This window comes from Ammospiza caudacuta, chromosome 3 (genome assembly GCF_027887145.1).
Source record: "Ammospiza caudacuta isolate bAmmCau1 chromosome 3, bAmmCau1.pri, whole genome shotgun sequence".
NCBI classification, from domain to species: domain Eukaryota; kingdom Metazoa; phylum Chordata; class Aves; order Passeriformes; family Passerellidae; genus Ammospiza; species Ammospiza caudacuta.
In genome coordinates this window covers 29,194,313-29,212,295 of record NC_080595.1, presented here as the reverse complement: position 1 = coordinate 29,212,295, position 17,983 = coordinate 29,194,313, and the positions used below count along the sequence as shown (strand labels likewise).

At 38.8% G+C, this 17,983-nt stretch overlaps 1 protein-coding gene across 1 annotated transcript in view; it reads left to right on the top strand.

The window, feature by feature from the left end:
• Positions 1-17,983, top strand: part of THADA (THADA armadillo repeat containing) — a 151,716-nt gene that overhangs the window by 84,756 nt on the left and 48,977 nt on the right. The window contains exon 30 of the mRNA XM_058801595.1: positions 6,583-6,698. Within this exon, the coding sequence (XP_058657578.1) occupies positions 6,583-6,698 (116 nt within the window). The remainder of the gene's footprint in view (positions 1-6,582; positions 6,699-17,983) is intronic.

Genomic DNA, 17,983 nt, shown 5'->3' with positions numbered 1-17,983 from the left:
ACACAGAGCACAGGGTGCCACCTGTGCAGCACCTTTGTGTGGCTCTGGACTCATTTTAAACTCTGCCATGCAAGTGGCTGCTTTTGCCTGGGACGTCAGCATGGACTGCAGGCACTGTGCTCATACCACACTCTGGTGATAAAACATTATATTTCTTTTCCACAAATACCAATTTCTAACAGAGCAGGGTGGTAAAGCAGATAGTTATAAACCCTCCCATCTATTTTTGTATAGATATCTCATTGGAAAACGGGTGGGGGTAGGTGAGGGTTTTTGGTCCCATTGTAATTATCACACTGGCGCTTTTCATCTTTAAGAAAAAAAAGGGGATTTTTAAGACTTGTTTTTCCCTAGAGCTAATTATTGTAACTTTGAACTTGTTATCATACTTATAAAAATGCCTTCACCTGTCGCAGCAGCTTGCCAGTTTTTATCTACATGGTTGTAGTAAAAAAACATTGGACCTAAGTTTCAGAATACAGAGATAAGTTGGCAGATGTATTTATCATAGAAGAAGAATAAAATTTTATCTGTCTTTAAATGAGAGAAGGAAAGAAAAATTATGTTTGAGGGTTTTTTACCAGCACATTAATACTCAGGTGAAAGCTTTTGATGCGACTGTTCAGAAAACCCACATCTAGCTCAGTAAATCTTACTGCGGCCATTTTGCAAACACTTTTTTTTTTTTTTTTTTTCCCTCCCATGTTACTTCAACCTTCATAACTTGATGAGTGGCATGTTTTTGAAAGCTGAGTATTTACACAGTGTTTTTTTTCTGGTGAAACATCTGTATTCTTTGTATTTTTTTAGGGAGTTAAAGGATATATGTTGAGAATGTTAAGTTTCGGGTGATGTCAGTTTGGTTTTTTGGTTTGTATTTTTTTCCCCCCTAGTAAGCACTGCAATGAACACTGGGAGCATTGTTTCAGTTTTGCACCTAGGAATGTGAATATTTGTACTGTGTACTTAACATAGCTGAGAGCATGCATGAAAAGGTTTTTGTTGCTTCAGGTCATCTTAAGGGGGGAAGAAAGCTCAATGTTGCTACTTCACTGAGAAGTATGCAACTGGATAACCTGTTTTTGGAAAATTTCATTATTTGAAAAAGGCATTTGGTGCAGCAACACGCTGAAGGCTGTGCTTTCTTTCAAATGCAAATGTGCTCATGTATACCAGGTATCCAGCTAATCATTGTTTTATGTTGGAAATTAAAAGTTTATTATAAATTTCAAAAACCGTAGTTCCTCCTATAAAACTATTGCTAATGCTCTGAAATGTTAATTTTAATTTGTTAGAAAGTGTGTCATGCTAGATTAACTTTGTGGCTATTGAAAGGTTGTGCTGTATTTGCAATGTCTCTGTATGTATGCAGGAGAATTCTTGCCACCAAAATAAATCTGCACTAGGACAATTTTGTGTTTGATATAAGTTTTCCTCCATCACTCCATTGCTTCATTATTTTAATTGTGTATTTCCCAGCGATTCAAGCTGATATGAAAGCTGCTAAAGACAATGATTTGCTGCATATGAAATCAAAGTTAGTGTGGGGGAGAAAATATATCTTGCTGATTTACATTTTTGACTTAGCTGATGTCTAACTATTTAAGTATTTGTTTTTATTTTTTAAAAAAGCAATGTGCATTTTTTTTCACTTAATCATCCAAAATGAACACTTAGAAAATAGCAGATGTTATGTCTTAAGGCCTGCTTGGGTACAAAGAAAACACTCAGCTTTCTCATGTCAGGACAGTGTGTTGCAGCTTAAAGCTGTTGGGTGGGGGATGGATGTGAACAGGACAGAAGGATATATGTGCTGATTGACCAAAGGGGAACCAAGCTGGCTGTTCCTTTTCTTCTATTTCTTCCCCCACCCTTCTCTGCTTTTCCCCCTTTTCTTGAAGATTCTACAGCTGAAAAGCCAGGGTGAAACATTGGTAACTCCAAGGAAGGTACTGGAAGTTGGGAATGGCGTGCCGAGTCCTTGGGTTTTGCTCATTAGGATATAGTGTCACACCTGGGCTGGCTTGTTTGGGTTTTTCTGTCTGTTTTGCACTAAGTAGTTCTCCCATGCAGGTGGTTTTACCTGCAGCAGCTTAGGACATGCTGAGTCAGAGTCAGAACCTCGTGGACTGAGTGGTCTCAGATGTCCCATCATGTATCCAAGTATCTGGACTTCCCATGGCTTGCAGTGTTTTGACAAACCTTGTCCGGGTTGATGGACAGTCTCTGTCTCGGGATCTTTTGCTGATTGCCGTGACCCCGTGAAATGTTAAAAGTCTCTTCCCAACCTGAGTGCTTGAAGAATGAGTTGGAGCTCTTAATTTCTTGGTCTTAGGGTTGTTTATTGAATCTTATCTATAAAAAACTTTCTCCTGCCCTGCCGAGGTCCGTCCAGCCAGGACAGTTCCAGGCACACTTTTAGTCTTTATACTAAAAACTACATTTACAGTGTTTGCAATTACTTTCCAATACCTATCACCTATGTTAGACAGTGAGCTTCTAATCTAAACCAATCTGTAAGTGCCAATGTCACAGCAGAAGATGGAGGCCAAGAAGAAGGAGGAGAAAGGCTGGACATGCCAAGATCCCTCCATCTTGCCCCCTGAACCCCCATACCAAAAACCCCAAAATCTACTTTTCCACTCCCTGATAACTTCACTATTATTCTACCTAAACTGTTGTGGCTTGCTGATCTTCATACAAGGTTGGTAATTTGCTCCATGGGTCATAATCAAACCCACAGGTGTTCTGGGCTCTGTGCCAGGGCTTCTGAGCCCCTTGGCAGGGGGTCTTGGCCATTCTGGGCAGCCAGAGGGATGTCCTGGGTTCCCACATCTCTGCTGTCCTGTTGGTGCAGTATCCTGGCTCCTGAACAGCCTGCATAGGGGAGGAAAAGGTTTCTGGGCATCCATGTACTCACCATCTTTAATGCAGGATTCCACAGAACTATAAACAATGCTTTGTCTCAGTGAAGTGTTGTACCTATTAAAGAGAACCACTCTCAGCCAGCATAAACCTTCCTCAACAGATAGTGCAAATCTTTGGTAAAACTACCTTTAAAAAAGAAAAAAAATCTTTAATATATTGCCTTTGTGTAATAAAAAAACAATGCCACATACACAAGGAACACCATGACCTCACTGCATTTATGTCTGAGGAATTCAGCAGAGGGTTTTAAATCTTGTAGTATTTTAGACTTGAGGAGAGCCATGCACTGGAAAGCCTGTCTGTTTTATTGGCTATATCGAACAGTCTCATAAAACTTGCTACCTCCTCATGCAAGCTGGCAAACTCCTCATTGCCTGGCTTGTAGTCTTGGATCATGGAAGCCAAAGAATGACACATCACATGAGATGGAAGTGAGGAGCTGCTGAGGTTAACTTTTACACATTGCTTGTTTGGTTGCCTATGGTTTTCACTTACATAGAGTAAGGCTTTGTATAGAACATGCTGATGTCAATTACAATTTCCACTTTAGCTTAGGCATTCTAACATCTCATGCTGAGAAAATAATTTCTTTGTGGGAGAAGCTTTTTAGTTGTCTAAAATATGGTGAGGCTGCCTAAATAAAAGAGGGCTTGTGGTGAAATAACAAGAAAATTAGAATTCTGTGTATATCAGAAAAAGTAAGAGCAGGATAAATTGTAGTTGAACATTTTCTTTAATGGATGCAAACACTTTTCAAACTCTCACATGAGTTGCACCTTCTAATTCTACTGTTCAAGTAGGGCTCATGTCTTATGATTTTTACCATCTGAATAGTATTGAAAGGGTTGGTTCATACAAAGAATTAACTCCAGAGGAGTTTTGGTTGCATTTTCAGTACTGGGTTTCCTACCTGGACAAATTTAAATCCACCAATTTTACCTCCTTTGTATACACAGTTCTTTCTCTTTCAAGACCTTTAGTTTGAACTATCAAACTACTTCTGCATTACATGGAAAGCACTTCGAGAATTGTTTTCAGAGCTGAAGAGATTAAATTAATTTAAGCTGTTAGAAAAAGTATGATAGCCCTTTGTAATTGTGTAACAGATTTTATATTATTGCTTAGAGGTAAATCCAGTGTCGTTCCTGGAAATGAATACAAGCACAGAAGAATGAAATTGGAAAGGTTAAGGCACCAAATGGTTTTCAATTAGCAGAGGATATAAAAAGCTTCTGCATAAATATTATTTTCCATTTTCGTTCTTCTTCTTCTGTCGTGTCTATGACTTAACAGGCATTAAGGGCAAGCCACAAAAAATATAGGGAAGCTATTAGTAGTGGCAGCTGAGTGCCTTGGTTTTGATGGAGAAGGTTAATTTGAGTATGTATTTACGTAAACCCTTTTAATAAGCAAACACTTGCCCAGGAAAGAGCAGACTAAAGGAGAGGACAAGGTAGACATCTCTGGTGACACTTCAAAATGTTTGCAAGCTTGCGCCTCTGCAAAGTGTTTTGTAGAAAAAGATAAAGATTCAAAGATTCAAAAGGTCTTGGAATTGAAAGATAAAGATTCAAGAAGATCTTGGAAAGGTCATCGTAGAAAGATGGTGTCAACAAAATGATGTTCAGTTCCGAGGACTTCAGAAGAGTTTAAAGAAACAGTAGACAAACCACTTTTCCAGGATGTGTCTTGCCTACAGAGCACCTGCTGACAAAGGGAGACAGGAGTTTATTTCATTGTTCCTGTCAAAGGGCCCCAGTGGGATCTCTGTGTTTAATAAGTGCCTCACTAGGAAAAAATCTGGACTGACTGAATAGTGTCCAGAGAAAAGTTGTTTGCTGTGAGGGCAGGAGTGGGAGCAGACAGGAACTCCTTAACTCAAGAGCTTGGATTTTGAGGGTGAAAGACTAGAGGAGTTGCATACAAGTGTTCTGGAATCTGGTTTCTTGGTTGTTTTCACGATTGGGACAGTCAGGCATTTGTTTCATGGAAGAATGTTTAGACCCTGCGTCAGTGTTTGTATGGATTAGATAGTCTCTTGACATCTCTTCTGTTTCTGTGCTTATTTGAGATGACTGCAGCTGTTTTTCCACTTGAACAATTTCACAAAAAATAACCCAGATGAAATTGTGTCAAGTTAATGCTATGTGGCAGTGCTTGTGTTTCCAAAACAAGCAAACAAACAAAAAAATAGAAACCCCAGAGCAAGTGACAGCTGGAATGTGGGAAATCATGATCTGAGATCTAAAAGTCTGCATACAAAGGTTTTTCTTTTCCCAGAGTGGAGTGAAGGCCCCAGCTTGATCTATTAGTCATTAAATTGTCACTTTGCAAGTATGAAGTGCTGATACTCTTACGTATCAAGAGTGTTTCCATATGAAATGCTCACAATATGTATTTTCAGAAATGATCTGATAATATCTCTTAAGCTTCCTAAATTCTGCACATGGTCAGTTTCAGTAAATCATGGGGGATGTACATTTTCAATTTGCATAGAAGCCCTTTTTGTAACTTAGCTGTGTAAGCAAACAGGATTTCCAATTTTGAGGCTGTAAGGCAAAATTCCTTTTGCTAAGTAAGATCTTTTCCATTAGGCTTCACTAGTGCAACACACCTTTCCATGTGTTCCCCTTTAGAAATTACCTCACCCAGGTGTTTCCTGTTCACTTGTGTGTGAATGGAAGGTTGAAACCAAGTGGGATGATAGGGGTGGTGTCACTCGTGTCAGGTGTGTGTCATGCACCCTCTGCCACATGCAGGATGGCACTACAGGGACTGGGCTTGAAGAGCCCCTCTCCACTGTGCAGTTGGTATCAGCTTTCTTATACTACTCAGTATTTCATGCTTAGATGACTGTACTTTTTTTTTTTACAATTTTTTTTCTTAACGCTTTTCTATGTATTCAATGCTACTTGGAGAAACCAGTTTTTAAATAGCAAGGAGGGTCTCTGAGAATGTACATTTTTTTGTTTTAACTGTCTGACCAGAAAGCTACAGTCTTGCTTTCTGTTTTGGTACCTTGAATTCTTTCCTTCATCAAAGCTTGGACATGTCTATTAGGCTTTTACATGAAACTCTGGAGGAGAAAGTGCAGAACCCCAGTGCAGGAGCTCAGTCCTCAGAAAGGGAAAATGTGAGTATCTCCCTGCTCCGTGGGGCTTGGAATGAAGGTTCTCAGGAGCAGCAATAGAGATACCTTTCTGTCAGCACTTCAGAGTGGTTATAGATGGTAATTCCCTTCCCTTGGTACAGTGCAAGCAGCCCTGCTCCATCCAGTGTGCCAGGCTGCCAGTCTGCTCCCCAGGCAGTTGTGCTGGCACTGGGGAGCAAATGGCACAGCAAGAAAGCTGAAAGTTGAGGGATGCTCAAGTTGAAAAAGGCTAGAGGAGTGGTGTTCATCCAGCTGCCTTCTTTTGACTTCATGGAGGTTAACATCTTCCAGCACTTTCTCTTGTTTTGTGTGAAAAATGGGTTTTAAAAATGGGGCAACTTAAGGATTTAAGGATTCTATCTGCTGTGAGGCCAAGTGAATACATGTTTTTCCTTGAGTAATGGTTGTTCATTTTGCAGACAACTGTTTCATCTTAGAGTTAATTGAAGGAAAAGCAGTGGCTAGAAACTCTTAATTTGATTTTTTTTTTTTTTTAAATGTAGGTTTTTCACTTGCTGCAGTCGTACCTAGAATCAAACCAGTTTGTTAGTTTGGACTTCCAGCACGGACTGCGTGACATCATTACCTGTGTGGGAACCAAGCTGTGGCTGGCTAAAAGGTAAGATTTATAAACAGTTTACTGATGTTTGGAAGACTTGGTTGATTTTTTGAGCTATTATTTTAGCAAGGTGGACAGATTGTGTTAAAATATGTAAAATTTAGATGCCTTATTGACTTGCTGATTTTTAATCGAGGTGATTTTTTTCTTTTCCAAAAGTAAGATATTTTTTTCCCCAAACATTGTAGTCTAGTCATTAAAGAAAAAAAATAACTATGAATGAACATTACCACAGAAATAGACATTTTGAGGATAACTGATGCTTCTTGGCTAAGAAAAATATGCCACATATATATGAGGTTTTTATGTTACTGTTTTTCTGACTTTGACCTTTACAGAAAATTAGTGGGAAAATGTCACAGCAGTTGTTTAAACTAAAAGTGTTTAGCTACCCACAAACAATCCAAGATAGATTGGGAAACATTTTTCATAAGTTCATCTTCAGGTGACCTTTGTATAACTAACTAACAAGCTCTCTTGCTCTCTCTCTTGCTCTCTCTCTTGCTCTTTTTTTCTTCTCTCTCTCCCTCTTTCTGTCTTTCTTTCCCTCTTTCCTTCTCTACTTTATCTCAGCAATTGCTTTTGAGAATTTCTACCCAGGAGAATTCCTAGCCAAAACTCTAAAGGAATCCGTTGGGAACAAGAGCACCGGTCTTTGCATAGATAGATAATTGGGAATATCCCACATTTTGCACTGTGGCATGAGGCCACCAGTGCAGCTAGTGTGGATCTCTGATAAAACCTGAGTCATTTTCTGATCATCAAAACCAAAATCCTTAGAAGTTTGGAGAAGAGAGGTATCTAGTGGGTGGGGGAAATCTATTAGTGTTAACTGAGTTGGGGTAATGAAGACAGAGTTGATCTTTGGGAATTAGAGAAGTGTCTCCTCAAAGAGTGATAGTGGTGATATGGCAGATAAAACTTGGTGCAAATAATTGGAAAATGGTGCTCATAAACAAAGTCTGGACTTTACCTGGGGAAAGAAGGGTTGACTGAGGTTTTTTTGTTTGAAAAAAGTTCCTCTTGTTCTTGGGAATGTCCAGAGGGGGCAAATATCATAAAAAGACTGAAGAAAAACACAGAAACCCCCCCCCCAATCTGTGTTTGTGTATTAATCTATGTTGGATATTTAAATATTGTGTAAATCCCAAAGAAGATACAGTAGGAATCAGAAGCAGTATAAAGACTGACAAGCATAGAACAGTTTCTACTTGGGGACTGATTAAATAGGCTGAGATTTTGTTTAATAATGGAAAAAGGACAACAGAGGGATGTGAAATATGAGTCACATAGAAAGGGACAGGAAATTAACATTCTGTCCAAGGTGGCAGATGTAAAAGAAACTAACTAATGAAGTTTTTAATGTAATTTTAATTTGGCTATGGAACCCTATGATACAAGATAGTCTTGGTTTTAAGCCTGTCTAAATTTTTAAACAACGATTTAATGGAGTCATGGAAGGAAAGTCCAGTGAGGTTACTGAGTATGTAGGCATCACAATTGGCTCCAGAAATTCTTCAGCAACCTTGATGGTTGAGACAGAGGTTTAGGCAAATGTCATTATTGTTATGCCTGCATTTCCTGTGCATCTCCTCTCTGCCCCAGCTGGAGACATCATGGTGGATTTGGTGGAGCTGTTCACTCGAATCAGCATAAACATTTTGAAGTGTTTAAATGAGAATATTAATTTGCATAACTAATTTATAGTTAATAACTGATACTGTTATAAAGAGTAAAAACTCAAACACTAGAGACCAAATTCAGTAGAAAGAAACTCATGCTAAGTAATTCAAGCCTCTTTATCTTGCAGCAAATACCTAAAGGCCAGGGTCGGTTCATTAGAGTTTTTAAATAAATTCTATTTCCAAAGTATTTTTTCAGAGCCTCCCTTTTTAATGCATCAATCACTGATTGATGACTGGTTGGGTTTTTAGTAAGTTTTTTTTTATTATTTTATTATCATCTCTGAAATTCAAAGCTTTTCAGACCCTCCCCAAGAAATTCTTGTGCACAGTACAGGTATTTTCCTGAAAAGAATTGTTTTCTCTTTCACTTGCCTGTAAAAACTCACAGCTGTATGTGCTGATATTAGCTCCCTGTCAGGAGCACATTTTAATTTTGTCAGTTTGTTGTAGCCTCCTTGTCATAGTTCTCAACAATGCAGTTAATGCTATACATAAAGGATTTTAGAATGTCTTTTTCCCCAGACAGTAAAATTTTATATTACGGGCATGCAGCCTTGCAACACTAACTTAAAGCATGGGGATTTTAACTGGTGGGAACTATTTTTGCAAATTTCTAATGTACTTTACATTCTTGCACACTTTGAGCTAAAGTGTCCTTCCTTCCTGACTGACTGACTCCGTAATTCCCTTAACTTTTGCTTTAAATAAATGTATTCAGTGTGGTGATGTAATTAAAAATAAAAAAAGCAAAGGGAAAAACCTCCAAGAAGCAACCCAAACAAAAAAGGATATTGAAACGGTGTTTTCTGGTTATTTTAGTGTCCCACATTCAGGGTGCAGCTTTACTGTTGGTAGTTGACTGGGTGAAGTTGAACAACTGCTCTGTGATCAGCAGTGGAGTGTGAGGGTCTTGTTCTTGCTTTTCCTTTACTTGTTCTAAAGGAGTTGTAGAAGGTTGCTTGGAAACTGAGTTGTGAAACTGTTTGTGTGTGTGGGTTTTCTGGGTATTGGGAGAGCCTATTAGGAAACCAGCACTTTATTCTTGCCCTGTTGTTGGACTTCTTGGTATGCATCTGCTGCTGTCAGAGAGGGTGATGGCTGGCTGGACCCTCAGTCATGTACAGACATTCCTGCCTTATTTCTGTTCAGGCAAAGAGAATGAGCACCACAGAGAGAAGTTAATGGATCCCCATCTGGCTTTTCTGCCTTTTCCATAAGGAGATAATTTACCATGTCACCGATACTGCAGGGCAGAGACTGTTTGAAAAGAGGGTGTAAGAGGCACTCACTGTTAATCTTAAATGTCTAAAAGAAAGTTAAAATAACAGGAAAGTGGTTTGTGAATCTGGGGAATTATTTCCAAACATCAATTTTCAATCACATTTCTGTGCTAGTTCTGTTAAGTTCTTGCTGGTGTTCTTTCAACTATGTACTTCCTTTGTACTGTGAAACAAACTTCTCTGAAAATCTTGAATTACAAAACTTTGGATTGCATATGTAGCTCTTAAAATGAGGCTCAGTTGTCATGTGTATGTATTTGGAGGAAAGATTATAGTTTTCAATGGTTTCCTGAGCTGGATGGGTTTTTTTTTGTTTGGGTTTTGGTTTTAGGGTTTTCTTTGCCTTTTCAGTGCCAGAATGTTATTTCCTTTCATCAGGATTTATTGGTGTAGAATAGCTCAAGATTCTGTTGCACATTCCATGTAATATACTAATCTCTTTTTTCTTCTCCGTGCTATGCCCTGATTTTCCTTTAGAGAATAAAATAATGGGTCACATTCCCCAAATCGAATTTCATGAAGCATTCACTTTTTCAGCTGCTATTTTCTGTCTGTTGTGAAGGCAGACTTCTCATACTGATGGGGCATGGTTGCTTTTTCTTCTTGGTTTTGTTTTTTATACCTTCCAAACATTAACATTTCAAAACCAATATTTTCATTTTTGATGTTTTGAATGAGACCTGCCTTTTATCCGCTTCTCAAGGCGGTGGTTGAAGGTGTATGTTTATACTTCACTTGGTAGGTTTTTTTTAGTTTTGAATATACCTGTTAGTTAGTCTAAAGTGGTTTAGTAATGTTACTGCTTTCCTTCACCTCCGCACCAGAGTTTGTTTACTACAGTTTTTGCAAATGTGGAAGATGCAGGGTCTTTGACAACAGAAATTTTAAAAAATATATTGAATCTGTTTTGTTGGAGAACTGTGATGGAATGAAATGATGTAAATTAGTCTGATGAAAGCTTTGAAATATGATCCGTTTATCAAGCTAAATCTTTGAAAGAGTCATGAATTATTTTTTTAATAAATTAAAAAAATAATTAAAAACTTTAAAAAAAGTTTTTACCTCAACTGCGTACCAGGGAGTTACAAGTCTAACTTGAGATGCCTTCTGCTTAACAAATACAGAACGCTAGAAGAGCAGCCTTTGGATTTGGTAACGTGTTGTACAGAAGTCTCAGAAATATCTCTCTTGTTTAATTTGTAGCCTTTGGCATGGCAAAGTATTGGTATTGGAAAATTTGAGAGGTCATGTCATTGCATGGCTTTGCTGTAGGATGCTGCTTTTCAGCACTTTGAGTTGGATTTTCTTTTTCCGCCTTCCTACTTACTGGAGACCACAGGAGGGGGAAAAGACTTTGAGGTTCTGCCAGAAATCAAATAACATACTCTGCTAACCTCTAGCCATGTGCCATTTCTTAGCTGAGAGCTTGTCTGCACTGGGAGAGTTTACTTCTAAGAAGGTGGCTTTCTTGAAACTGACCTGTGGGGAACAGCCGTGTATAAAACCAGTTGGCTTTGCGTTTTGCAAGGAGTCGCGGGTTCATCTGGAATGGACCACCTGCGGTGTTTTTGTAAATCAAATGACCCTGTAGTGCTCTGCAGTGCTGCTGCTTACAGCTCTCTGCTTTATGGTTGGCACCGTTAAAAATACAAATGGGTCCTGCACAAGATTCAAGCTCGCAGAACAAATAGATGCAGAAGTTATTTTAGGCACGGGCTCAACACGAGGTTTACTGTTCACTGAGATAGGTGCTGCTTGCTTTTCCCCTGGCTGATTACCCCATGATCCAGCTATGACTGCTTTGATTGAGGAAAATCTTTCTCCTCAGTATTTTATAGCCCTACAGAGTATGGTGACTTGCCAAGTTTTGATGGCCATGGCACTCCATCAAGCCTGTTATATCCCTTTTCCCCCTCTGCTTTTGGCAGCGCTGTGTGAGTGACAGCAGGCAGATGAGCAGTCTTGGGTCCTTCCTAGGAGGAACTTCATGCGAGGTGCCTTTAGGCCATCTGTTTAGAAAGCAAGAATGTGGCCTCTTTGTGGTTTCAGGATTTTATGGCTCAGACTGTAACCTAAATATGCATTTTTTTCTCCTGGAGCTCTTAGGAGAGACAGTGGTGACTTCTAGTGAGCACACTATTACAGACAAAGCAGGGGCACATGCAGGCATACCTAGCCAGAGGTGCAATATGCCCATTGCTCTCTGCAGCTTTGCAAGCAGCCTCTCTGTGATTTTTGAAGTGGTCCTTATTTGGGAGTTGAAATGGTTTTTTGTACTTTGAAAACAGCAAGAAGTGGGGAGAATGTAAGATTATCCTCCTTGGCAGAGAGGGAAGTCTCCTCTTGTTTTAATACTATTGCCTCTTCTTCTTCTACTACATCTAGATGAACCTTCTTGTCCTTCTGAGGCCATGTTTGCACTTGACATCTCCCTGTTTTCTAACCTTTCCAATTTTTCATTTCTGTCTTTAAAATCTACACATTGAGAACTGCAGTTATTTATCTTTGTTCATTAGGTCTGTATGTCTTGTACAGCCAAGTTCAAAACTTGAAAATAGTTTTAATGATTGAGCCTTTCTCTGCAGAAGTTTATTTACCAGATTTCAAATTGAGAACTTAACTTCTTGTAAGCTGGAGCAATAATTTCTGTTTACCCTTGTACACACAAAATGTGAAAGGAAATTTTTGTTGTCCTGTTCCAGCTGAAAATGAGGTGTACCAGTATGAACAGCTCACAGAATCACAGAAAATGCTGAGTTGGAAGGGACCCGCAAGGATCATCGAGTCCAGCTCCTGGCCATCCCCAAGAGTCACACCATGTGCCTGAGAGCATTGTCCAAATACTTCTTGAGCTCTGTCAGGCTTGGTGCTGACTCACCAGTAATTTGTTAATCTGCACGTTCTAACCCATGGGCCTTGTTTAGCCTCGTTTGTCTTTGTTTTTGGGAACAGTCATAGCACGTCATTGCTCATAAATGTATTCCTAGAGGCACTAATTTAAATCTTACGTGCTTTTAGCAGGCTAATTTAGGTTTCTCTGCTGCTCCAAGTCCACTCTTTCACCAGTTTTGATAACAGTATGTTTAACACAGCTACAGACTGTTTATTTAGGCAGTTGATGATTGCTTGTTTTGGAACACCCACTTTGGATATCAGTAGAGATATTTGGACTTCAGGCTGAAGTTTAAGATGTACTTTGCATAAAATAAAATAGTGTTTGACTCTGGTTCATAGGTATATTCCTAACTTAACTAGGAACATTCCACAAATACTAAGTTTTGGATGAGGTTGTTTAAGGTGTTCCCTCCACCAGTGCAACATTTGGAGAAGGCAAAAACAATGTACAATTACAAATTTTGGGCATAAATCCTCACTTATATTTGAAAATGCTTTTCAGTAAATAAGCATTAGAGTTTTCCTAGCTTTTTCTTTGTGCATAAGCCCCTTGATTTAATTGTATAAAATTCATTAAATTTGCACATGGGATTAGTTTGACCGCTTAAGTTTTTTAGGATGTTGCTTAGGGATCACATGAGGTTCTCATTAAGAGAACACAAAAGAGAACAGCCAGGATTATTTTATCATTCAGGTATGTTAAAAACAACACCAACAAAACACAGCCTTTCAATATCATTCACCAAGAACAGCTGGAGCACAAATTAGTTTTTCTTAATAGCTGAAACTCAGGATGTTCTTGGTGGTATCACAATGAAAAAATGATTTGTGTAGCTTCTTTTTGAAGCAATAAATTCTCTGCCTTTACCAGGAAACTAATAACAACATAATAGTCTGCCTTTGAGGATGGTAGAAAAACTTAAATCACCAGACTAGCAACTCCCTTTGAGACAATGCCTGCTCTGATGCTGGATGAGCTGTCCCTATAGAATGGGCAAGTGAGGGGACTGTGCACATGGTAATTACTTGGAGAGGATCTCAACAGCACCAAGTAGGCAAGCAGATGCACTTTTACTGATGTTTGTATTTCTGTTTCTATGTGCATGTTCCTGCACTTCCAGGAACTCAGCAAGGTTTACTTGGTAGTGCAGGCTTCATTATTACTTTTTAAAATGCTTTCCATTAAATGTAGGTCTGTTGGCCGTGATGTTCATTGATGGGCTGGTTTTGTATTACATGGTTAAAAATGCTATGGACAAAGTTTAATAATTAAATCCATTATTAATGTCTCCTTAAGAAGACAAGAGGAAGGCCATGCATGTTGATTCAGTGCTGCAGATGTGGGCTCTGAGAGAAAACAGATTAAAATATGAATGCTGCCCTCTAAACAAATACACCCCCGAAAACCTCAGTCTTTAGAATACTGCAGAATTTGAAAGTTAATAACCAAAACAACAGGAGAAGATTTAATCTTTTAATCAGCTGCTTGCTGTACGTGTAGGAGTGATTTCCATAAGCTTTGTCACCTCCATAAATGACAACTGATCCTTCACCAGATGACCCTGCAGGTAAAATGTGGTCAGCCCAAAGCCAGCTTGACCTGGTTCATTGTGGAGACCCTGGGGGGCATTCCTTGGTTTAGAGAGACACAAGAAACTTACCTCAAAAAGCTGTTAAGACCCCATTGGCTCGATCCCCTGTTCCTATGTCTGTTCCTATGTCCCTGGGCCACTCCCTCCCTATTCCCTGACTGGTCCTTATCTTTGTACTCCCCCAAGAACAGGTTCACAGCCAGGCCCCTCTGCCTCTGATAAGCTTGGACCCTCTATGTTTGTGTGCTGGGGACTCTGAACATCTCACCACACAGCTGAATTAAACATCTCTGGATGCCATGCAAAGGCCCTTTTTGATTTCTTACCCTGGGCTTTACTAGCAGCAATTCAGGCTGCTACAGTTCATCAGCAACTCTCCAAGGATAGACCTCCCCATGGACAGCCCTCAAGGATTATGTAGAGTTGACTGTATCAAGACTCAAGACATAACAGATGTCACAGATTAAGACTCAAGACATCACTTTTTGGCGTGTTTAGAAGGTGTTTTAGCTGACACAATGGCAGGTCACATATCAGAAGAATCTGGCCACCAGAAGGAGGAATACTTTTGGAGATTGGGCATTCCGCTGGGAGTTGGCAGAGAGGGGAAGATAAACTTAAACCCAAAATTTAGTTGCCAGTGTGCCAGCCACAAAAGCTGAGATTATGGAAGACAAAGGCACAGTGGGAAACTCATAATAGGAAGTTGCACAGATCCCATCCCTAAATACCATCTTTGTCATGTTGGACTTAATAAAAATTCTTTCCTGTGTTTATGTAGTGCTAAAGATGAAAATCCAGCCTCTAATGTTCCTATAATTTTGACTTACCGGAAATGTTTATACAGTTCAGAAATACAATAATTTGTGCAATTGCATCCTGTGCATTAACTTGAATATGATGTTCAGGAAACAAATTCTATTGATCTGTTGGAATAAAAAACTGTTTGTAATACTGGTGGCTAGAAAGTAGGAGAATTTGGGGTTTAAATTCATGACCAGTAAGCTGATCTATTTTCTGCCAACTAAAATATTAATTTCTTTAACAATGACATGTTATATGCACAGAAGAGTAGGGCAGTGTTTAGTAATTATAGTGTTTCTTTTATTATGGGACTTTTCCTTAAATTATATTGGTAAGTTTAATCATAAGAACAGGTCTTCCTTCCAGGAACTTTAGTCCTTTCCAGCCTTTCTACAGGCTCCAGAAGCATACAGCATTACAGTAAGAGTGGCTTTTTCATTGAAGACCGGAGAGGGAGTAGGCAGTTCATTTAATTAATTGATCACTTTAAAAATTGAAATGAAAGCAATCACGCAAGTGATTAAGATGAATCTCTTCTTCTTCACAAGGTAGCTGTGATTGACCTCTGAAGGGGTTGCCATTGTGATCTTGCCAGTTCTGGCGTCTTAACCCTGATGCTTAAGAGTGTGTTTTGATGGTTTTGGACAAAATACAAGGATTTGTAGGTGACTTGTAAGTTGTATAATTTTGACTAAAGTTCTACATCAACTTGATTCATTATCCAAATCTTGTCACCAGTTTTTAAAGTTTGGAGCTGAAATTAACCAATCTGAGTTGCTAAGAGTCACTTAAACACTGTATTAAAAAATATTGTAAGACACTGTTAATTATTTACTGTTTTACTGTGACCAGACCTGTAACGTACATGTTACATTATTAGGAGGAAATTCTATTTTGATAGTTAGTTAATAAAGTGATATTCCCATTTCAGAAATAAGATTAGAAGTTTAAAATATTCATAAGGCAGCACTGGGTAAAAAATCTGCAGTCTTTCAGATATTTCTAAAAGCTTGGAGACTCCAAAATTCAGAGCTTTTATGAGACCTCTTATAAAAGGTTTTAGGAATTCCTAAGACAGCTAACTACACTAAGATACCTGTAGCTAACCTCATTCACAAGAGAGATATTATGGATTTTTATTTGAAAGACATTAGTTGTCCAGATGCATTTGAAATTTCTTAGTGCTCATTGAGAGTTTGAGGAAATATGCTTTGATTTTTATGTTGTTACATTTTTAGTAAATATTGTAAGTCGCTGTATATTAAATAGTGCTTGTGCTGCTAGCAGTTTTCCAACATCTGCTTCCTAATGAGGAAAAATATGAGCAAAATAAACGAGCTCTTTGGAAAACATTGAATTTCTAGAATAACCAAAAGCTAATGTAATAAACATTAACACGAACTGCTTTGATTTCATAATCACTAGCTTGTATCTGTCTTATTTATGTAACAAATGCAATAAATGAATGTTACAGTTGTTGTTGCTCATCTTGAAGTGAGGTGGAAAAAGAGGAATGATCCAGGATAAAATAGCTGTCAGCTTCTTAAGTCATCTGACTGTCATTGCAAATTGGGGGTTTGGGAAGATAACGAGAATCTGCAGAAGCTGTGCATCAAAATTCTTTGGTCCTTGCTATAAAGGAGTGTTGGCATCCTGACTTTAATACAGAAATCTGGATGGTTATAAATGGTACCCTTTAATAAGCAGAAATGCTGTTTAAGGGCCTCTTCAAATCTTGGTGGTTACAGAAGCAAGAGATTGTCTTTTTCCCTGTGTTCTGACAGAATTGAGGCCAAATGTGTGAGCTTTCCATGTTCTTTGCTCCTTGTTGTTTCTCTTGGAAAAAAAAGGTAATTTGCTCCATAATTCATTAATGTTGATCTTGTTTAAATTAAACAGTAATACAGGAGAAACTGAATTTTTAAAAGTTAAGCCATGTGTTTCTGATAGAGTTGAAGCAATGAAGTTGTGGGAGCCAAGTACATGGGAGGTCTGTGACCACATATTGCTGATTTCTTCAATAAATGCCAGCTTGGTTTGCATTAGATCTGCCATCCAAAATAAGCAAACCAATGACTACCTCAAATTCAGCATGACTTAACTATAAAAGGTGAATCAAACATTTTAAAGATAATATTTGTAGAGCTGCAAGCTGTGATAGTCTAGGATGGATTTCAGTTGCATAGTCCTAAGCTGCAATCAGTGGTGCTTAGTGGAGGTAAAGGCAGAGCAGAAATCAAATCAGCCCTACTGCTACTGTAGGTAGCCAAGGCCAGCTGGAGCAAACCCCAGTGTTGCACATGGAGCTTCTGAGCCTGCCCAATCTGATTTGCATCTCCTGCAGGGAATGCTTCCTCATTCACCTACCAGGCAGTTCCTTGTTGGAAACAAATAGCTCTTTGTTACTCTGGTCATATAATATTCTATAAATGCTTAACCTAGGCCTCTTCAAAGGCCTGTGAATGGGAGCCTGTGAATTTTAACTGACTCTAACTCCATTAACCTTTGTCTTTGAAAAAAACTCCCTGGACTCCTAACAGCTAACAAAAGGTTTCCTCCTGCAAGCGTCTTGAACTCTTTTTAAATTTTATATTCACATGCCAGAATTGAAAATGCAATTGCAAAGAAGTCTCTCTATTCTATCCCCAATCACTTGTTCATCATTAATGACAAGAAGTTGAGTAAGTTTGGAAGACTTTTATTTCAGGATTAATCCAGAAATCTGCTGTGAAGTGTCAATATTATGCAAACTGGCACCTGTGTTTTCAGATTTTCTACTGTTCAGCCAGGCCTACCTAAAATAGTTAGGAAAAAAAGACATCTGTTTCCATCTTAGTGAAGATACTGTTAGGCCAGACCTTTGGGCAATTCCAAAAAAATAAAGGCGTAAGCCCTTTAAAATCTTCAGTCCAACTTTACTGACTTGTGTCCTTTCAATGGTCTTGTATATTCTGTGGGCTTTTGTGGTCGTAGAATCATAACATCACCTAGGTTGAAAGGGACCTTAAAGATCACCTGGTTCCTACTCC